At 48.3% G+C, this 23,151-nt stretch overlaps 1 protein-coding gene across 9 annotated transcripts in view; it reads left to right on the plus strand.

Moving 5' to 3' along the window:
- LOC124032192 (pleckstrin homology domain-containing family A member 5-like) overlaps positions 1-23,151 on the plus strand; it is a 261,873-nt gene that overhangs the window by 116,774 nt on the left and 121,948 nt on the right. For 7 of the 9 annotated variants that reach the window (XM_046344393.1, XM_046344432.1, XM_046344404.1 and 4 more), the window contains exon 4: positions 18,381-18,464. In XM_046344393.1, coding sequence (XP_046200349.1) covers positions 18,381-18,464 — 84 coding nt within the window. Of the gene's footprint in view, positions 1-16,413; positions 16,704-18,380; positions 18,465-23,151 lie in introns of those variants that run through there. The other 2 variants (XM_046344457.1, XM_046344448.1) reach the window with 2 other exon arrangements.

Below are 23,151 nucleotides of genomic sequence, written 5' to 3' on the forward strand. Positions count from 1 at the left end.
TCTACTCGGGACATAGACAAGACGATCCACTAACGGAATTCACAAATCTGGTTTAAGCATGTTGATTAAATGTGCTGTTGTGTTCTATGGATTCAATGTAGAAGTCTAAGCTTGACAAGGGCTTTCCTCACCTGCTATTCAAAGGCAGACGCTAGGAAACCCTGGTTGTAGGACGCGTTGGTGGTCAATAAATGTAGCCTATTGCATCAGAGCTACAACGGCACACTACAGAAGAACTACAGAGCAGCTATCTTGTCCTTTCCAAGGGTGCATTGATTCAGTAAACGGCCACTAGTCGCAGACCAGTCACCGACTTCCTGCGAAATCTCTGGCAGAGTTTAAGCAGGTTCCTTTTGGTGTCTTGCCCTATGATGCAGCCATGGTGATCCCCATGCTCACTCAGTGTATTCACCTATAACAGCAGTCTGACTGAGTTATAGCTGTTGTTTCATTAATTGTAAGGTAATTGCTAGCATGCTGTGAAAACCCCTAACTTCATAGTACTGCAGCAGCTGTGGATTCTGCTCTTCTGTAGCCTCAGCCACTGCATCAACATCCCTCCTGTTTCCTCTCTTTATTTCCTCTCCTTTCTCCTTGCTTCCTTTTATCTAACCAACTTTATCCCCCCTCCCTTCTCCACCCTTTTACCTAGTCATCTCCAGTGGTGTTTGGGGAGGTACCTGGCCTATCCACAGGTGGTAGGTAGCTGGGGGTACCTGGCCTATCCACAGGCGTTAGGCAGCTGGGGGTACCTGGCCAATCAACAGGCAGTAAGTAGGTAGCTGGGGATACCTGGCCAATCAACAGGCAGTAAGTAGGTAGCTGGGAGTACCCGGCCTATCAACAGGCGGTAGGTAGCTGGGGGTACCTGGCCAATCAACAGGCAGTAAGTAGGTAGCTGGGGATACCTGGCCTATCCACAGGTGTTAGGCAGCTGGGGGTACCTGGCCAATCAACAGGCAGTAAGTAGGTAGCTGGGGGTACCTGGCCTATCCACAGGCGTTAGGCAGCTGGGGGTACCTGGCCAATCAACAGGTAGTAAGTAGGCAGCTGGGGGTACCTGGCCTATCCACAGGTGTTAGGCAGCTGGGGGTACCTGGCCAATCAACAGGTAGTAAGTAGGTAGCTGGGGGTACCTGGCCAATCAACAGGCAGTAAGTAGGCAGCTGGGGGTACCTGGCCAATCAACAGGCAGTAAGTAGGTAGCTGGGGGTACCTGGCCAATCAACAGGCAGTAAGTAGGCAGCTGGGGGTACCTGGCCAATCAACAGGCAGTAAGTAGGCAGCTGGGGGTACCTGGCCAATCAACAGGTAGTAAGTAGGTAGCTGGGGGTACCCGGCCTATCCACAGGCGTTAGGCAGCTGGGGGTACCTGGCCAATCAACAGGCAGTAAGTAGGCAGCTGGGGGTACCTGGCCAATCAACAGGCAGTAAGTAGGTAGCTGGGGGTACCTGGCCTATCCACAGGCGTTAGGCAGCTGGGGCCAATCAACAGGTAGTAAGTAGGCCTGGCCAATCAAGGCAGGGGGGTAGTAAGTAGGTAGCTGGGGGTACCTGGCCAATCAACAGGCAGTAAGTAGGCAGCTGGGGGTACCTGGCCAATCAACAGGCAGTAAGTAGGTAGCTGGGGGTACCTGGCCAATCAACAGGCAGTAAGTAGGCAGCTGGGGGCCAATCAACCTGGCCAATCAACAGGCAGTAAGTAGGTAGCTGGGGGTACCTGGCCAATCAACAGGCAGTAAGTAGGTAGCTGGGGGTACCTGGTCTATCCACAGGCGTTAGGCAGCTGGGTGTACCTGGCCAATCAACAGGCAGTAAGTAGGCAGCTGGGGATACCTGGCCAATCAACAGGTAGTAAGTAGGTAGCTGGGGGTACCCGGCCTATCCACAGGCGTTAGGCAGCTGGGGGTACCTGGCCAATCAACAGGCAGTAAGTAGGCAGCTGGGGGTACCCGGCCTATCAACAGGCGGTAGGTAGCTGGGGCTACCCAGCCTATCAACAGGTGGTAGGTAGCTGGGGGTACTTGGCCAATCAACAGGCGGTAGGTAGCCAACTTGAGGATACATAAGAATGTAGGCCTGAGCCTTATGATTGGTAGCATGAGGGGGTAATTTGGGCAGAGCAAAATGTGATAGGGGGTAGCTACAGTAGCCTACAACATTACTGTTGTAGGCTGTTAAACCAGTGCGGAGTGACCAGGCCCTGCTTAGTGATATAGTACTGTAGCTGTTCCCTGTTTCCTCCTTATTGTATAATAGGATTAGACTCTAACATGCAGCAACAACATCATTAGTTTCCAATGAAAGGCTTTGTTTTGAGACTTGGCATTCAAATTGAATCACTCTCCTTCCCACACATACACCCCATCATCACCCCCCCCCCCCCAATCCGCTGACCAGTATCTTGTTATGTGGTTGCCATAGACTACAAAGATAGGCTATCCTAATTGTGAATGTGAGTGTGCATCAGACATTGTCCAAAACAAGTGTGCTATACCCAATGTGCAGCCAGGCCTGGCTGTAGATATGGATCTCATCTGTTTGCCCACAACCACAATCATCACACCAGCGACCACAGACACCCTCCCCTGTCTCTCCGGCTGCTTCTTCACGCTTCATGGTGTGGCCCCTCCCCTCCCCTGTCTCTCCGGCTGCTTCTTCACGCTCCATGGTGTGGCCCCTCCCCTCCCCTGTCTCTCCGGCTGCTTCTTCACGCTCCATGGTGTGGCCCCTCCCCTCCCCTCCCGGCTGTCTCTCCATGGTGTGGCCCCTGCTTCTTCACGCTCCATGGTGTGGCCCCTCCCTCCCCTGTCTCTCCGGCTGCTTCTTCACGCTCCATGGTGTGGCCCCTCCCCTCCCCTGTCTCTCCGGCTGCTTCTTCACGCTCCATGGTGTGGCCCCTCCCCCCTCCCCTGTCTCTCCGGCTGCTTCTTCACGCTCCATGGTGTGGCCCCTCCCCTCCCCTGTCTCTCCGGCTGCTTCTTCACGCTCCATGGTGTGGCCCCTCCCCTCCCCTGTCTCTCCGGCTGCTTCTTCACGCTCCATGGTGTGGCCCCTCCCCTCCCCTGTCTCTCCGGCTGCTTCTTCACGCTCCATGGTGTGGCCCCTGCCCCCTGCACTGTTTTTGCATCCAGAGCTGATCAGGCGTAGAGGTCTGGAGGACAAGGACACCCCCTTCACATTTCTCTCAAAATACCCCCACTGCCTCACTAAACCTTTTTAAAAATGATTTTTAATTTAATGTAATGCCTTTCAAGCATCTTTGGGGCCCCTAATGAGTCCTGTTCTGCTGACGAGAGCTGGACTGGATTGATGGGACTGAAGAGGTCTGAGTCACAGCCAGTACAGTACAACTAGACTATCAGGAAAGTAGCTCGATTACTGCCCTGTAGCTCTCTGGGCATGATCTGATGGTCATCCCACTCCTGCAGGATAAACATTAATAACAGTGAGAATACAGGGACAATATGTAGCGGCAGGAAGCCTAGTGGTTATAGCGTTGAACTTGTAGCCGTAAGGTTGCAAGATCAAATCCCTGAGCTGACAAGGTAAAAATCTGTTGTTCTGCCCCCTGAACAAGGCAGTTAATCTACTATTCCCTGGTAGGCTGTCATTGACAATAAGAATTTGTTCTTAAAAATGTTCTGTTATAATCTCCACCCGGCACAGCCAGAAGTGGACTGGCCACCCCACATAGCCTGGTTCCTCTCTAGGTTTCTTCCTAGGTTTTGGCCTTTCTAGGGAGTTTTTGCTAGCCACCGTGCTTCTACACCTGTATTGCTTGCTGTTTGGGGTTTTAGGCTGGGTTTCTGTACAGCACTTTGAGATATCAGATGATGTACGAAGGGCTATATAAACACATTTGATTTGATTTGATTTGTTCTTGACTGACTTGCCTGGTTAATTAAAGGTCAAATAATAAAATGGAGGTAGAGCCAGAATGCTACAGTAAACTAGCAGGATGCGGTTGGTTCCTCGCCTCCTGGGCATGGTCTGATGGTACTGACAATTTAAAGCCATAATCCCTAATTCAATGCTCACCAGGCATGTATAAATTATAGCCTATTATTCACGAATCAATAGCACAAGAAGGCATTTCCAAATCATGTTCTTCAAGAATCGATTGCTTAGCCACAGTTTACAGTAGCAGCACATAGCCAGACTAAAGTGGCAAGGAAGGTTTGTCTTTTTGATCTGATGCGACAAGAGAAAAGGGCAGTGAGGATCCCCAAAATATCTCCTCTCTCTGTCTCTCTCTGTATATATATCTCAATATCCCCATCTGACCTTTAGAGAGCGACAGCATCAGAGGGAGGTCAGGGCTGAGGATGAAAGTAGTGTACCTCCTCCTCTTTCTTTCTTTCTTTCTTTCTTTCTTTCTTTCTTTCTTTCTTTCTTTCTTTCTTTCTTTCTTTCTTTCTTTCTTTCTTTCTTTCTCTTTCTTTCTTTCTTTCTCTCTCTCTCTCTCTCTCTCTCTCTCTCTCTCTCTCTCTCTCTCTCTCTCTCTCTCTCTCTCTCTCTCTCTCTCTCTCGCTGTTTTCTTGGTCTCTCGCTGTTTTGCTTTCTCTCTCACTCTTTCTCTCTCCCTTGCTCTCCCTCTCATCTGTCATAATTACCCTGTTGTCTGTCAGTGTCACAGCTCAGTATGTGACAGAATGTGTCTTTTTACTTGCTCTGTCTCACTGGAAGGTATTTCAGACAGTCATTTCAGAAAGAAAGCATTTCAGATTTTCATTGTAGTTTCACTCGGTTTTTACTTCTCACCTTCTTCTTTGCACCTAGGAGAAGAAAATGTTAAATCATCCTGGCCGTGTACTATAAAGTGGGCTGATACCTGGCCCTGTTATGTGCTTTACTGTAGCCTAGATTGTCTTATGTAACGGAGGTGATTCATAAACCTCTTGTTTACTGTCAGCATGGAGCATTCAAATGATGAGGTCGATTGGTGCTGAAAGCAAGTTGTTGTTTATTCCACCATGTTACTTTTGTTTCTTTACTAATGAGTTCACAACCCTTAAGTCCACCTACCTCGTTAAAGAAGAAAAGGCTTCTGTTTACAGTCATTGAACTGTAAATGCATCAGCAAAGTATTATTTCTTATTTAAAAAATAAATAAAAATTGGAATTGTGAACTTAATACCTCACTGTAAATTGCTCTGGATTAGAGCGTCTGCTGAAAGACCAACATCTCAGTGTAAAATGTTAATGACTATCGCTTCTCTTGCTATGACTTTACAGAGCCTTCAGAAAGAATTCACACCCCTTGACTTTTTTCCACATTTTGTTATATCAAAGTGGAATTATGTTTTGTAGATAAAAAAATATATATATTTGTATTTTATTTGACAAATTAATACAAAATTAATACAAAATTAATGCAAAATCTGAGAGGAAAACCTGGTTCAGTCCAATAGACACTGGGAGACAAATTCACCTTTCAGCAGGACAAATTCACCTTTCAGCAGGACAATAACCTAAAACACTAGGCCTAATACACACTGCAGTTGTTTACCAAGATGACATTGAATATTCCTGAGTGGCCTAGTTACTGATTTGACTTAAATCCGCATCAACATCTATGGCAAGACTTGACAATGCCTGTCTAGCAATGATCAACAACCAACTTGACAGAGCTTGAAGAATTTAAAAAAGAATAATGTGAACATTTTGTACAATCCAGGTGTCCAGAGCTCTGAGAGACTGACCCAGAAGGACTCACAGCTCTTAGAGACTGACCCAGAAAGACTAACAGCTGTAATCGCTGTCAAAGGTGATTCTAACATGTATTAATTTAGCAGTGTGAATACTTATCTAAATGAGAGATTTCTGTATTTCATTTTTTTTTTTAATTAGCAAAAATTTAAAAACATGTTTTCACTTTGTCATTATGGGTTATTGTGATGTCATTATGGTGTATTGGGACGTCATTATGGGGTATTGTGACATCTTTATGGGGTATTGTGATGTCATTATGGTGTATTGTGACGTCATTATGGGGTATTGTGACGTCATTATGGGGTATTGTGACGTCTTTAGGGTGTATTATGATGTCATTATGGTGTATTGGGACGTCATTATGGTGTATTGTGATGTCATTATGGTGTATTGGGACGTCATTATGGGGTATTGTGACGTCATTATGGTTTATTGTGATGCCATTATGGGGCATTGGGACATCATTATGGGGTATTGTGACGTCATTATGGGGTATTGTGGTGTCATTATGGTGTATTGTGGTGTCATTATGGTGTATTGTGACGTCATTATGGGGTATTGTGATGTCTTTATGGGGTATTGTGACGTCATTATGGTTTATTGTGATGTCATTATGGGGTCATTATGGTTTATTGTGATGTCATTATGGGGGTATTGGGACATCATTATGGGGTATTGTGACGTCATTATGGGGTATTGTGATGTCATTATGGGGTATTGTGATGTCATTATGGGGTATTGTGTGTAACACAGCAACATGTGAAATAAGTCAAGGGGTGTGAATACTTTCTGAAGGGTCTGTAACTTAGGATTTAATCATTCCAATGTAATGGAAACCATGTGTGGCTGTAATTATAAGTCATCTGTCGATGAGATTGCAATAATTGCAACAGTCTAATTTTAGTTTTAATAGAGGAATCAAAATGGCCTATCTGGCGAAAAATAAAATAAAATAGCCCTGAAAAAAGACTCCGTTAGTGCTCATCCAAATTAAATCCTTTGAGTGGAATGTTTAGCGAAACCCCAGTTTCCAAATCCACATTAAAGGAAGCCAGAATCAAGACTCTGTTTCAGGTTCGGTTTCCAAGTAAAATAACAATTTCTATAGAGTAGGTTAGCCAGCAGTGGTGACGCTTAGCTCTGTGGTCTGCGGTATCACTGCTCTGTGCTGCTCCAAGACAGAATGGGATTAATAATGGTACAGTGGAGTTACTGCTCCCCTTCTGCGCCATCCTCTCCTTGATAAATGTCCTTATTACGGCCCATCACTACTCAGTAGGTAGGCCTACATTCATTTCAGCTCGACTGGGTTGCTGTGTTGGGTTGACGGGTGCTACATTTTGAGGTCATTCCATTGGCCCTAAAGTTCAAACTCTGCCCGGCCTTTTCATCTGGAGAGAGAGGTGGTGTAGATGGTGTAGCCAGAGGAAGTAGGCCCACCCAGGACCATAAAACCAAGCTTTCCTTCCTCCAGACCCCCAGGCCTGGGCCTCTTCATTACTACGGATGATGGAGAACATCAGAGGAGCCCTTCATCCACACTGCAGGGTGGTCAGGTCATCCTTACTAACTATTGCTCCCACTACTGGTCTGCTACCATTTCTCTCCATAACACACGTCTGAGGTCAGGGGCTGTAGGAACCTGCTGTTGGCAAATACACACAAACTCAGACACACACACACACACTCTCTATCGCTTTCTCCGTCTCTCTGTCTCTCTCTCTCGCTCTGTCTCTCTCTCTCTCTGTCTCTCTCTCTGTCTCTCTCTCTGTCTCTCTCTGTCTCTCTCTCTGTCTCTCTCTGTCTCTCTCTCTGTCTCTCTCTCTCTGTCTCTCTCTCTCTGTCTCTCTCTCTCTGTCTCTCTCTCTGTCTGTCTCTCTCTCTCTCTGTCTCTCTCTCTGTCTCTTTCTCTCTGTCTCTCTTCTCTCTCTCTCTCTCTCTCTCTCTCTCTCTCTGTCTCTCTCTCTCTCTCTCTCTCTCTCTCTCTGTCTCTCTCTCTCTCTCTCTCTCTCTCTCTCTCTCTCTCTCTCTCTCTCTCTCTCTCTCTCTCTGTCTCTCTGTCTCTCTCTGTCTCTCTCTGTCTCTCTCTCTCTCTCTCTCTCTCTCTCTCTCTCTCTCTCTCTCTCTCTCTCTCTCTCTCTCTCTCTCTCTCTCTCTCTCTCTCTCTCTCTCTCTCTCTCTCTCTCTTTCTGTCTCTTTCTCTCTCTTTCTGTCTCTCTCTCTCTCTCTCTTTCTGTCTCTGTCTCTGTCTCTCTCTCTCTCTCTGTCTTTGTCGCTCTCTCTGTCTCTCTGTGTCTCTCTCTGTCTCTCTCTCTGTCCCCCCACACACACAAGGCAGGAGAAGAAACTAGGGCAAAGAGTGTTACCAGATGCTCCTACTGTATGACAGCAGCTCCTGTGGCTATTAACCTATTCTTTATATAGTGTACTACTATACATTTGGTCAAAATCAGTGCACTATATAGGGAATAAGGGAGATTTTAAGGACATACCCCTCCTGTGGCTTCAGGAGGCTATTCTAATTTTACTGCCATGACCACAGTCCAGCTCACCACATCATTCAAAGCATGTGGGATGCAATTTTTAGACTTAAAGACTTAAAGCTCCAGAACTTTGGCGACTACTAGGCCTAAGTATGTTTTTAAAACTTCCCGTTTTTAATACATGCATAATATATAAGCAGAAGTACTGTCGTACCTCATATGTGACATAGTACACAATTTTCAGGGACCACTTTTGTCTCGTGAGTGCTACTTTCAGAACTACTGGCTAAAAAGTATACAGAAATAGAGTGCTGGTTGTTTTTGTTTTACCTTACTTCTCCCCATGAGGAACATAGGGCATCAACGATGCCTCTCCACTTAACTGGACTTTTGGCAGTCTGTTTTGTTTATTAGTGAGTGAGATCAAGTTTTGGTTTGATCCATTAACTGACAGCTGTTCCGTGTTGACCAGGCTACCGTGTCATTACAGTGTTATATATCGTTTCATCTGTAGAGGGACACAGGTGGCTAACGTGTGTAATCTCTCCGTCACTCTCTCTCCGTCTCTCTCCGTCTCTCTCCGTCTCTCTCTCCGTCCGTCCGTCTCTCTCTCTCTCTCTCTCTCTCTCTCTCTCTCTCTCTCTCTCTCTCTCTCTCTCTCTCTCTCTCTCCGTCTCTCTCTCCGTCCGTCCGTCCGTCTCTCTCTCTCTCTCTCTCTCTCTCTCTCTCTCTCTCTCTCTCTCTCTCTCTCTCTCTCTCTCTCTCCGTCCGTCTCTCTCTCTCTCTCTCTCTCTCTCTCTCTCTCTCTCTCTCTCTCTCTCTCTCTCTCTCTCTCTCTCTCTCTCTCTCTCTCTCTCTCTCTCTCTCTCTCTCTCTCTCTCTCTCTCCGTCCGTCCGTCTCTCTCTCTCTCTCCATCCGTCTCTCTCTCTCTCTCTCTCTCTCTCTCTCTCTCTCTCTCTCTCTCTCTCGTCCGTCCGTCCGTCTCCATCTCTCTCCGTCCGTCTCTCTCTCCATCCATCTCTCTCTCTCTCTCTCCATCCGTCTCTCTCTCCGTCCGTCTCTCTCTCTCTCCGTCCGTCTCTCTCTCTCCGTCCGTCCGTCTCCATCTCTCTCTCCGTCTCTCTCTCTCCGTCCGTCTCAGTCTCTCTCCGTCCATCTCTCTCTCTCTCTCCATCCGTCTCTCTCTCTGTCCGTCTCTCTCTCTCTCCGTCCGTCTGTGTCTCTCTCTCTCCGTCCGTCCGTCTCTCTCTCCGTCCGTCCGTCTCTCTCCGTCCGTCCGTCTCTCTCTCCGTCCGTCCGTCTCTCTCCGTCCGTCCGTCTCTCTCTCTCTCCGTCCGTCTCTCTCTCTCCGTCCGTCCGTCTCTCTCTCTCCGTCCGTCCGTGTCTCTCTCTCTCCGTCCGTCCGTCTCTCCGTCCGTCCGTCTCTCTCTCTCCGTCCGTCTCTCTCTCTCTCCGTCCGTCCGTCTCTCTCCGTCCGTCCGTCTCTCTCTCTATCCGTCCGTCCGTCTCTCTCTCCGTCCGTCCGTCTCTCTCTCCGTCCGTCCGTCTCTCTCTCCGTCTGCCCGTCTCTCTCTCTCCGTCCGCCCGTCTCTCTCTCTCCGTCCGTGTCTCTCTCTCTCCGTCCGTCCGTCTCTCTCTCTCCGTCCGTCCGTCTCTCTCTCTCCGTCCGTCCGTCCGTCTCTCTCTCCGTCCGTCCGTCTCCGTCCGTCCGTCTCTCTCTCTCTCCGTCCGTCTCTCTCTCCGTCCGTCCGTCCGTCTCTCTCTCCGTCCGTCCGTCTCTCTCTCTCTCCGTCCGTCTCTCTCTCTCTCCGTCCGTCCGTCTCTCTCTCTCCGTCCGTCCGTCTCTCTCTCTCTCATCTGTCCGTCTCCGTCTCTCTCTCCGTCTGTCTCTGTCCGTCTCCGTCTCTCTCTCCATCCGTCTCTCTCTCTCCGTCTGTCCGTCTCTCTCTCTCTCTCCCTCTCGCCGTCTCTCTCTCTCTCCGTCCGTCTCTCTCTCTCTCTCTCTCTCTCTCTCTCTGAATAACGCCTGTCTTGTGACTGAATAGCGCCTGTCTTGTGACTGAATAGCGCCTGTCTTGTGACTGAATAGCGCCTGTCTTGTGACTGAATAGCGCCTGTCTTGTGACTGAATAACGCCTGTCTTGTGACTGAATAGCGCCTGTCTTGTGACTGAATAACGCCTGTCTTGTGACTGAATAATGTAATGTATGGCTGATTTGGTCACTGCTCTTTAGTGAGAGCAGTGACCAGGTGATGGTATCCTAATGTAGACTACCCATAGGCTACATACTATACGTGCTAACAACATGCTGTAGGCTACATACTATACGTGCTAACAGCATACTGTAGGCTACATACTATACGTGCTAACAACATACTGTAGGCTACATACTATACGTGCTAACAACATACTGTAGGCTACATACTATACGTGCTAACAACATACTGTAGGCTACATACTATACGTGCTAACAACATACTGTAGGCTACATACTATACGTGCTAACAACATACTGTAGGCTACATACTATACGTGCTAACAACATACTGTAGGCTACATAGTATACGTGCTAACAACATACTGTAGGCTACATACTGTACGTGCTAACAACATACTGTAGGCTACATACTATACGTGCTAACAACATACTGTAGGCTACATACTATACGTGCTAACAACATACTGTAGGCTACGTTCAAAATATAATGGCCACTAGTTGTTTTGTCTGTTGTAAAGAGCCTGCTCTAAGGTGGAGGGTAACTTCAGCTGTTCCACTCTTTCCCATACATCAGTCATGGTACAGCGACTGTCCATAGATCAACATTAACCTCAGTGCCCCCTGGATGTTTCCCATCTTGTTTTTATGACCAACTGTCTGTCTCTTGTCAGGTGGATCTGCTTTGAAATGTTGACAACATTCTCAGAATGGCCTCCAGTCCACACACTGGTTACAAGAGACTCTGGCCTTCCAGCCATTGGTGCAGGAGACTCTGGCCTTCCAGCCATTGGTGCAGGAGACTCTCTTCCCTTTTGACATGTTCTAACGAAACACCACCTCGTAAAAACAATCAAAACATCTGCTCTGACTTAACATCAGTAGGGCTGAGGATGAGAGGGCTCTGGCTGACCATTCATTATGAAGGTGTGGTCCCGTGGTGTCCTGGGGCCTCATTTAGAACCGTTGTGTAAATATCTCACTAAATAACTGCGTGTACCATTTCTACATTTAATTTGTACAAAATATTGCGATGTAAAACCTGTTGCAGGCCATACATACCGATGTATCTCATTATAAATCGTTATAATTTATTATTATTATTTTGTTTTGTAACCATTCAATAAAAAACCCGATTCTAGAATCTAGTAGATGATTCCTGATATAGGGAATAGGGTTCCATTTGGGGTTCCATTTGGGGTTCCATTTGGGTGGCTGTTAGGCAGCCCTCCAGGAAGTAACAGAAACTCAAACCTCCCCAAACTCAAACTCACCTTTTATTCTACATGTGGGTCAGAACTCTGCTCATGTTTTAAAGTCACTATTATTTTGGGGCTTTTGCATCGCTGTGGACTAACTAACTAATCAAATGAGTGGGTTTGCCTACCTCTAATTTCTACATTATCACAATAGCCGTACTTTCTACATTATCATATTAGCCCCAATTTCTACATGATCATAATAGCTCTAATTTTGACATTATCATAATAGCCCTAATTTCTACATTATCGTAATAGCCCTAATTTTGACATTATCATAATAGCTCTAATTTCTACATGATCATAATAGCCCTAATTTCTACATTATCATAATAGCTCTAATTTTGACATTATCGTAATAGCCCTAATTTCTACATTATCACAATAGCTCTAATTTTGACATTATCATAATAGCTCTAATTTCTACATTATCATAATAGCCCTAATTTCTACATTATCATAATAGCTCTAATTTTGACATTATCGTAATAGCCCTAAACTAAAATTGGAGAAAAGACAGATTACATGCCATTAACAATTTATAATTTGATTTGAAATTTTTCAATATTCAATGTTATGTTTAACTCAGGCCTTTTCATTAGGGGAGCAATGTTATTAAATCATTTGTTTATTACTTTTTTGGTCTTTGAAAACTGTTGCAGTAATGAGGATTTTGTGTAAATTGTGGTCAAATGCATAGTATCTGATTTTAAAAAACACAACAATAATTTTTAAATATCTGTTATCCAAGAGAAAATGTAAAAAATTACACTTTAATATTTTTGGGTAAAATGTCAGTTTGGTGAGAATGACCCGAAACATGTTCTCGAGCATGAGTTAACTGAATCAGTTCATCTCTAGAGCAGGGGGTAACTAGATTCAGTCACTCTCTATAGCAGGGGGTAACTAGATTCAGTCACTCTCTAGAGCAGGGGGTAACTAGATTCAGTCACTCTCTAGAGCAGGGGGTAACTAGATTCAGTCACTCTCTAGAGCAGGGGGTAACTAGATTCAGTCACTCTCTAGAGCATGAGTTAACTGACTCAGTTCATCTCTAGAGCAGGGGGTAACTAGATTCAGTCACTCTCTAGAGCATGAGTTAACTGACTCAGTTCATCTCTAGAGCAGGGGATAACTAGATTCAGTCACTCTAGAGCATGAGTTAACTGACTCAGTTCATCTCTAGAGCAGGGGATAACTAGATTCAGTCACTCTCTAGAGCATGAGTTAACTGACTCAGTTCATCTCTAGAGCAGGGGGTAACTAGATTCAGTCACTCTCTAGAGCATGAGTTAACTGACTCAGTTCATCTCTAGAGCAGGGGGTAACTAGATTCAGTCACTCTCTAGAGCAGGGGGTAACTAGATTCAGTCACTCTCCAGAGCAGGGGGTGACTAGATTCAGTCACTCTAGAGCAGGGGGTAACTAGATTCAGTCACTCTCCAGAGCAGGGGGTGACTAGATTCGGTCACTCTCTAGAGCAGGGGGTAACTAGATTCAGTCACTCTCTAGAGCAGGGGGTAACTAGATTCAGTCACTCTCCAGAGCAGGGGGTGACTAGATTCGGTCACTCTCTAGAGCAGGGGGTAACTAGATTCAGTCACTCTCTAGAGCAGGGGGTAACTAGATTCAGTCACTCTCTAGAGCAGGGGGTGACTAGATTCAGTCACTCTCTAGAGCAGGGGGTAACTAGATTCAGTCACTCTAGAGCAGGGGGTAACTAGATTCAGTCTCTCTCTAGAGCAGGGGGTGACTAGATTCAGTCACTCTCTAGAGCAGGGGGTAACTAGATTCAGTCACTCTAGAGCAGGGGGTAACTAGATTCAGTCTCTCTCTAGAGCAGGGGGTGACTAGATTCAGTCACTCTAGAGCAGGGGGTAACTAAATTCAGCTGTGGGACAATTTTTGTTGGAGCGGATGGTCGGGGGGCTGAAACACAGTTATAATAATTTGTACCACATCTAAGCCCAAAAATAGATTGTATTTGAAAAGAACAGTAATTTCATACCTTAATTACATTGAGACACGATCACATATGTCTCTTTTGTTATATGTGAGAATACTTTGGAACATATTTCCAAAATTAAACACCTTTTTTGCTGAATCCCTGGTGGTTTTAAAGTCTTTGTGACCATTTACACACATAAAAAACACTGGAGGGCAAGTTTTGGCCCACGGGCCACCTGTTGCTGACCCATGCTCTTCAAACTCCCAGGCTGTTTTCAATCCAAGTGATGGTCGTTTAAAATCTAGTCCTGATTTATGACAGGCAGCAGCCGACGGCGAGGAGCAGCTGAACGAACAGTTATACTTTCCCAGCCCTCAGACCCTCTGCATCAGAAACTGGACCGTGTCTCTGTAATGACTTATTGTAGATGAATCCTGTCTCCTGTCTGTGCTCCATTTCTCTCCTCTCCTCTGCCCGCATGGTGTGAGGCTTTTTCCCTACAATGTCCTGGTGGTGCACTAATCATATGGAAGGGACTACTATAGAAATATAATTACTAGAACGGACATCCCAGTTCATGGTACTTGAGCAATTATATTTCTATGGGGACTACTCTGTAGAGAAGCTGGGCTGTAATTGGTCCGTAAGCAGCAAGGCAGAGTGGGAGGGAAGGAGGGAACCTGCTTGTCCGTGTGATCAGGGCATGACTGGATGACTGGACCCGGGCAGGGGAGGAGAGGAAGGGCCGGGAGGAGAGGAAGGGCCGGGGAGGAGAGGCAGGGCAAGGGAGGAGAGGAGAGGCAGGGCAGGGGAAGGGAGGAGAGGCAGTGCAGGAGATGAGAGGCAGGGCAGAAGGGGCTGTGAAGGAGAGGCGGGGCAGGGGAAGAGAGGCAGGGCAGGAGAGGCAGGGGAGGAGACTCAGGGCAAGGGAGGAGAGATAGGGTAGGGGAGGAGAGAGAGGCAGGTCAGGAGAGGCAGGGGAGGAGACGCAGGGCAAGGGAGGAGAGGAGAGGCAGGGGAGGAGAGGCAGGGCAAGGGAGGAAAGGAGAGGCAGGGGAGGAGAGGCAGGGGAGGGCAGAAGGGGCTGTGGAGGAGAGGCAGGGGAGGAGAGGCAGGGGAGGGCAGAAGGGGCTGTGGAGGAGAGGCAGGGGAGGGCAGAAGGGGCTGTGGAGGAGAGGCAGGGCAGGAGAGGCAGGGCAGGGGTGGAGAGGCAGGGCAGAAGGGGCTATGGAGGAGAGGTGGGGCAGGGCAGGGTGAGGAGAGGCAGGGCAGGGCAGAAGTGGCTGTGGAGGAGAGGCAGGGCAAGGGAGGAGAGGAGAGGCAGGGCAGAATGGCCTGGGATGAGAGGCAGGGGAGGAGAGGCAGGGCGGGGCAGGGGAGGAGAGGCAGGGCAGAAGGGGCTGTGGAGGAGAGGTGGGGCAGGGCAGGGTGAGGAGAGGAGAGGCAGGGCAGAAGTGGCTGTGGAGGAGAGGCAGGGCAAGGGAGGAGAGGAGAGGCAGGGCAGAATGGCCTGGGATGAGAGGCAGGGGAGGAGAGGCAGGGCGGGGCAGGGGAGGAGAGGAGAGGCAGTGCAGGGGAGGAGAGGAGAGTCAGGGGAGGAGAGGCAGAGCAGGGGAGGAGGAGGAGAGGAGAGGCAGGGCAGGGGAGGCAGTGCAGGGGAGGAGAGGCAGTGCAGGGGAGGAGAGGCAGTGCAGGGGAGGAGAGGCAGGGCAGGGGAGGAGAGGCAGGGGAGGAGAGGGAGGGGAGGAGAGGCAGAGGTGGAGAGGAGAGGAGAGTCAGGGGAGGAGAGGCAGAGCAGGGGAGGAGAGGAGAGGCAGGGCAGGGGAGGCAGTGCAGGGGAGGAGAGGCAGTGCAGGGGAGGTGAGGCAGTGCAGGGGAGGAGAGGCAGGGCAGGGGAGGAGAGGCAGGGGAGGAGAGGGAGGGGAGGAGAGGCAGGGGTGGAGAGGCAGGGCAGAAGGGGCTATGGAGGAGAGGCGGGGCAGGGCAGGGTGAGGAGAGGAGAGGCAGTGCAGGGGAGGAGAGGAGAGTCAGGGGAGGAGAGGCAGAGCAGGGGAGGAGAGGAGAGGCAGGGCAGGGGAGGCAGTGCAGGGGAGGAGAGGCAGTGCAGGGGAGGAGAGGCAGTGCAGGGGAGGAGAGGCAGGGCAGGGGAGGAGAGGCAGGGGAGGGGAGGAGAGGCAGGACAGGAGAGGCAGGGCAGGGGAGGAGAGATAGGGCAGGGGAGGAGAGGCAGGGGAGGAGGGGCAGGGGAGGAGAGGCAGTGCAGGGGAGGAGAGGAGAGGCAGTGCAGGGGAGGAGAGGCAGTGCAGGGGAGGAGAGGAGAGGCAGTGCAGGGGAGGAGCGGCGGGGGGAGGAGAGGCAGTGCAGGGCAGGGGAGGAGAGGCAGTGCAGGGGAGGAGAGGAGAGGCAGGGGAGGAGAGGAGAGGCAGTGCAGGAGAGGAGAGGCAGTGCAGGGGAGGAGAGGCAGTGCAGGGGAGGAGAGGCAGTGCACGGGAGGAGAGGCAGTGCAGGGGAGGAGAGGCAGTGCAGGGGAGGAGAGGAGAGGCAGGGGAGGAGAGGAGAGGCAGGGGAGGAGAGGAGAGGCAGGGGAGGAGAGGAGAGGCAGGGGAGGAGAGGAGAGGCAGTGCAGGGGAGGAGAGGCAGTGCAGGGGAGGAGAGGCAGTGCAGGGGAGGAGAGGCAGTGCAGGGGAGGAGAGGCAGTGCAGGGGAGGAGAGGCAGTGCAGGAGAGGAGAGGCAGTGCAGGGGAGGAGAGATAGGGCAGGAGAAAGGGGAAGGCTGCAGAAGTCTAGAGACGGGTCAGACTGAGCTCCTCACAAGTTCACACGCTCATAGAGAATTTCCAGCGTGACAGCGTAGGCTATACACAGAATAGTTTTAGTGCAAGAAACTAGCATATATAGGAGGATGGTAACTAATGGACAGGATTGTTTCTTTCTGTTAGAGCTGGTGACTACCGGGAGAATAGTAACAACAGTGAACTGGTGACTACCGGGAGAATAGTAACAACAGTGAACTGGTGTCTTCATGCATGGCTGGTGAAGGAGGATCAGAATGTTGAAGTTCACTACGACACACAGCTCCAGGTTTTTAATGCATGTGTACACTACTTCTCTGCTCTGGTCTGCTGAGTTGTCAGAGAAAGGAGAGGGGTTAGTAGTGTGTGGACTAGGAGAGGGGTTAGTAGTGTGTGGACTAGGAGAGGGGTTAGTAGTGTGTGGACTAGGAGAGGGGTTAGTAGTGTGTGGACTAGGAGAGGGGTTAGTAGTGTGTGGACTAGGAGAGGGGTTGGTAGTGTGTGGACTAGGAGAGGGGTTAGTAGTGTGTGGACTAGGAGAGGGGTTAGTAGTGTGTGGACTAGGAGAGGGTTTAGTAGTGTGTGGACTAGGAGAGGGTTTAGTAGTGTGTGGACTAGGAGAGGGGTTAGTAGTGTGTGGACTAGGAGAGGGTTAGTCGTGTGTGGACTAGGAGAGGGGTTAGTAGTGTGTGGACTAGGGTCTAGTGGGTCAGTGGTAGGCCATTTTCTTTCGGGGTAGAAAGAAGAAGGTTTGCATTTCTCCTGTGAAGCGATCCTTTGCAACGTCCTGTATTTATGCACTTCTTCTGTAGTCTAGTTTACGCAGACAACCTGATGTTTTCTGTTCGTTTTTTGTATGTTTTATAACTCCGGACGGTTTAGGGTACCAAAGACTTCACTGTTATTTTATATGTTAGTGTGATGGTGTGTGTGTGGGTGCCGGTGTGTGGGTGCCGGTGTGTGTGTGGGTGCCGGTGTGTGGGTGCCGGTGTGTGGGTGCCGGTGTGTGTGTGCCGGTGTGTGGGTACCGGTGAGTGGGTGGGTGCCGGTGTGTGTGTGGGTGCCGGTGTGTGGGTACCGGTGTGTGTGTGCCGGTGTGTGTGTGGGTGCCGGTGTGTGGGTACCGGTGTGTGGGTGCAATTACATGCGTGTGTGTGGGTGCCATTGTGCCGCAGAGTGGTGTGGATTTTGAGCTTTCACCACACTGATACATTCCCTGACTAGCACAGCACAGTGTGAACAGGTTGCCCCATAAAATGACTGTCTACCCTGTCCTGAATCTCAAGCTCTCAACTCCCATTTCATACCCTAACCTCGTGTTAAAGGGACAGAATGTGACCTGGGCTCTACTCTCCTTGCAAAATCAGTATAAGGGTTGAAGCGGTCCTGACCTCATTCTCAACCGTGCACATTTTCCCCACGAAAAAATGATGTCTTGTCATCAGCTTTTGGGAGGCTGCGGGGATGTAGGGATTGAGGGACTGAGGGATGGGGATTTCACGGTCACTTGCAAGTCTATTCATCCACTCTTCAGGGGTCCTCGGCTAGAGAGATGACAGAGGAGGGATAGAGAGAGAGATGACAGAGGAAGGATAGAGAGAGAGAGAGAGATGACAGAGGAAGGATAGAGAGAGAGATGACAGAGGAGGGATAGAGAGAGAGAGAGATGACAGAGGAGGGATAGAGAGAGAGATGACAGGTGGACATATTGGTTATTGATGGGTCTAAAGAGGCTATTCTGTTCTAACATTTTCCCTCTCTCTCTTTTCCTCCCTCTCTTTTCCTCCCTCTCTTTTCCCTCTCTCTCTCTTTTCCTCTCTCTCTTTTCCTCCCTCTCTTTTCCCTCTACCTCTCTTTTCCTCCCTCTTTTCCCTCTCCCTCTCTTTTCCCCCTCTCTCTCTTTTCCTCCCTCTCTTTTCCTCCCCCTCTTTTGCCTCTCTCTCTCTTTTCCTCCCTCTCTCTCTAGCCACAATGAGCGGAAGGTGACCTGCAAGCATCCTGTCTCGGGCTGTCCCTCACAAGACAACTGCATCTTTGTCGTCAACGAACAGTGAGTCTCTTCATTTTGCTCTTCAGAATGCCATCAGGCAGCGTTTCTGAGCTATGCAGTCAGATCGTCGTAGGAACTCTAGGACGTTCTCTCTCCATGCATTCAGTATTAGTTATGGCGACCAACATTTCTCTATTTACAAGTTTCCCTTTCATGAGTTTGAAAGCTTCTTCTGTTTCTCTCCTCATTGTCCCACAATTGGCACTTTAACAGAAAATAGTTTAAAATGAACAGTCTTCTTCTTTCCTCTGATGAGATTACAAGGTTCATCAATGTCAGTTATTTGTAATGGTTGGAGTATGTATAGAATGTGCCTGACGTTTTCTTCCCAGTATTGGTGCATAGGTTAGTTATAAACATGTTTACAAAGGTTGTGGGTAGATGAGGTTCTGAATAGAAAAGACATTGTTGACCGAGGAAGCATCTGCAGGTCTGCTGATTCCCTGACGCGTGCATTGTGCTGCACTTGAGAATCAATCCTCCTCCTTCTTCTACCCATCAGATACGGAGAGACGGTTAGAGTTTGAGCCCTTTTCCGTCCTTGTTCTCCTCAACCACAGCTACTCACCTCTGAGGGGCACATGTTACCATTGGCTTTCTTTGGCCTGAGTTTAAGCCCTTTCACTCTCAGTTGCATAACCCACCTCTAGCTAGGCCCTTGGCTTATTGGCTCCTGAGAGGGGGCATGTGATTGTGAACCATTGGCCCCTGGTTCCTAGTCTCACGCCTTTCTCATAATCAGTCCCCTTAACCATTCACAGTTTCACATGAGATACAGTAGTCTGATGCAACAGTTGGTTCTCTCTCTCTCTGTCCAACTATACGCAGTAGCAATTAGCCTGGGGACAAAGTTGCAGAGAAAACCACTCTCCTTCCTTGCTCCTCCATCTATCTCCAAAAGCCTCCTACTACACCAGGGTTCTACTCTGTCCCATACGTGTGCCCTTAAGTAGAAAAATGTAGACGCACACAAAGACATTCAGGAGCACAATGAAAAATATGTGAGGGGTTAAACTGGAATCCTTCACAAATTCCAAGCCACCCTTTGCCGTGATGACAGCTTTGCACACTCTTGGCATTCTCTCAACCAGCTTCACCTGGAATGCTTTTCCAATAGTCTTGAAGGTGTTCCCACATATGCTGAGCACTTATTGGCTGCTTTTCCTTCTCTTTGCAGTCCAACTCATCCCAAACCATCTCAATTGGGTTGAAGTCTAGTGATTGTGGAGCCAGGAGGTGTGTTGGGTCATTGAAAAACCAATGATAGTCCCACTAAGCGCAGACCAGATGGGATGGAGTATTGCTGCAGAATGTTGTGGTAGCCATGCTGGTTAAGTGTGCCTTGAATTCTAAATAAATTGCAGACAGTCCGAGGGACAAATCTGGGTTTGGAGGATGCCCGAAGAACGCTACCTGCCCAAATGCATAGTACCAACCGTAAAGTTTTAGTGGAGGAGGAATAATGTTTTGGGGCTGTTTTTCATGGTTCGGGCTAGGCTCCTGACTTCCAATGAAGGGTAATCTTAACGCTACAGCATACAATGACATTCTAGACGATTCTGTGCTTCCAACTTCGTTGCAACAGTTTGGGGAAGACCGTTTCCTGTTTCAGCATGAAGTGAGGTCCATACCTAGTAAGCCATCATTGAAAATAAGAATTTGTTCATAACTGACTTGCCTAGTTAAATAAAGGTTAAATAAATAAATAAGGAAATGGTTTGTTGAGATCAGTGTGGAAGAATTTGACTGTCCTGCACAGAGCCCTGACCTCAACCCCATCGGACACCTTTGGGATGAATTGGAACGCCGACTGCAAGCCAGGCCTAATCACCCAACATCAGTGCCCGACTTCACTAATGCTCTTGAGGCTGAATGGAAGCTAGTCCCCACAGCAATGTTCCAACATCTAGTGGAAAGCCTTCCCAGAAGAGTGGCGGCTGTTATAGCAGCAACGTACCAGCATCTAGTGGAAAGCCTTTCCAGAAGAGTGGATGCTGTTGTAGCAGCAATGTACCAACATCTAGTGGAAAGCCTTCCCAGAATAGTGGCGGCTGTTACAGCAGCAATGTTCCAACATCTAGTGGAAAGCCTTCCCAGAATAGTGGAGGCTGTTATAGCAGCAAAAGGGTGGACCAACTCCATATTAATGCGCATGATTTTAGAATGAGATGTTCGACAAGCTTTTGGGCATGTAGTGTATTTAAGTTAATTTGTCGCGAGAGAGAGCGGTACGCCCAAATCTACTAGAGAGAGCGCCCAAATCTACGAGAGAGAGAGAGAGAGAGAGAGAGAGAGAGAGAGAGAGAGAGAGAGAGAGAGAGAGAGAGAGAGAGAGAGAGGTACGCCCAAATCAACTGGAGAGGGAGAGCGGTATGCCCAAATCGACCCCTAAACTCTGCCCCCCAAGGCACTCTTGTAGATCTGAAATTATTTGATAGGTGTAAATCAGTATGACTCCACCCAGCCGTTCAGAGAGAGAGTTGAAGTAATGTGCTATATTGCTTGAACCTATCTAATCCTTCCAGAGCTCTGGGCCCCCTTCATACCTCATAGCTCAACTTACCTGCCAGCTAAGGTCAGCACTGGCCCCCTGATAGATGTCTCTCCTAGAACATGTTCACAAGCCAGTTCTCGGGAAACAACCTGTCATTCCATATGTCTGCTCTATTCCAACACAAGCCCATCCAATTCAACAACCCTTTCAAGCCCCTGATGACTGCGTTGAGAAACACTGACCTATAGCATGTTCAATTTCACAACCCCCAGAAGCAGCTGTTTAAAGTAGAGGAAGAGTCATACTACCTTGATATAGACTCCTGTGCTATTTCAACCTCACCTGACAGAAGTTGTCTTAATCCAGTTTCAGTCTCCTTCTGAATTCTGGGCGTTCTTGTTGCAACTGTTCCAACGAGTTGTTTGAGTTCATGTTCAAACCAATGTCATTACAAATGTGGAAAAATCATACCTTTCCCCGAAAGAAAATACAATTCACACTTAACTATCAAACTGCCACAGTCCAATATTCATTGTGATATTACTATCATTTCTCCATCTTCCAACATGAATGGAGAAAACAACAACTGGAGGCATTATGTGGTCTGCTTGTGATTTCTACCAGTGGTTGGAACCAGTTGAGGGAACAGAACCGAACACCTGAAAATAACATTTTTCAAGGAACAGAATCAGAATTAGGAACGGAAGTGATCTATGCTGTTCCGGAACACAACTGTTATTTTAAAAGCATGCGAACCAGTTAATAACTTTATTTTACTTTTGGGGCATTTTTTCCAGTCCAACAATACAACACAACAAAGTGCCTATGCAAAGCCCTCTCTCTGTCAATCAGAAACTTCTCCTAGTGTCTGCTTGCCAGATGAAAATCATGTAGGCTACATGCCCCTCTGAAGCATAGCTGTAGCGTACTGACATTACCAGTGTGATTCAGAAAATGGGGAGAGAGATTTTTAATGAGGGAAGAAGGAATTCACTTTTTCAATGCTACTTAGGGATAGTATAGTTACCACATTTCACATTGGATTTATTAACTACAAAAAGATGAGACATGTTTTTAATTCGGGTGCCGCTCTGCACACACCAGCTTGTTAGCTAACTAGCTTCTCTGGTCCAACGTTAAGCCAATTCTGAAGTTCAAAGACATTTAAAGTTCCTCCATTGAAGCCTCTCCTCAGTTTGTATAAATCTGTGGGCCCAATTCAAATAATGCATGTTGTCAGAAGATGCCCAGCACTTCAAGCCAAGTTTCCTCCTCCACTCTCCCTCGATCGCCCCATCCGCAAAATTTACATTTCATCTCGCACTCGAGACTGGTCTTTCCATATCACGCAGTGTAAACAACTCACTGGACAACAGCACTAAGCTACAGGACTGAGCTACAACTCTGAGCTACAGGACTGAGTTACAGGACTGAGCTACACCACTCAGCTACAGGACTGAGTTACAGGACTGAGTTACAGGACTGAGCTACAGGACTGAGCTATAGGACTGAGCTATAGGACTGAGCTACAGGACTGAGCTACAGGACTGAGCTACAACACTGAGCTACAACACTGAGCTACAGGACTGAGCTACAACACTGAGCTACAACACTGAGCTACAACACTGAGCTACAGGTCTGAGCTACTGGACTGAGTTACAGGACTGAGCTACAGGACTGAGCTATAGGACTGAGCTACAGGACTGAGCTACAGGACTGAGCTACAGGACTGAGCTACAGGACTGAGCTACAACACTGAGCTACAGGACTGAGCTACAGGACTGAGCTACAGGACTGAGCTACAGGACTGAGCTACAACACTGAGCTACAACACTGAGCTACAGCACTGAGCTACAACACTGAGCTACAACACTGAGCTACAGGACTGAGCTACAGGACTGAGCTACAGGACTGAGCTACAGGACTGAGCTACAACACTGTACTACAGCACTGAGCTACAGCACTGAGCTACAGCACTGAGCTACAACACTGAGCTACAGGACTGAGCTACAGGACTGAGCTACAGGACTGTTCTACAGGACTGTTCTACAGGACTGAGCTACAGGACTGAGCTACAGGACTGAGCTACAGGACTGAGCTACAACACTGTACTACAGCACTGAGCTACAACACTGAGCTACAACACTGAGCTACAGGACTGAGCTACAGGACTGTTCTACAGGACTGAGCTAC

This window comes from Oncorhynchus gorbuscha, linkage group LG01 (assembly GCF_021184085.1).
Source record: "Oncorhynchus gorbuscha isolate QuinsamMale2020 ecotype Even-year linkage group LG01, OgorEven_v1.0, whole genome shotgun sequence".
In the NCBI taxonomy this organism is placed as follows: domain Eukaryota; kingdom Metazoa; phylum Chordata; class Actinopteri; order Salmoniformes; family Salmonidae; genus Oncorhynchus; species Oncorhynchus gorbuscha.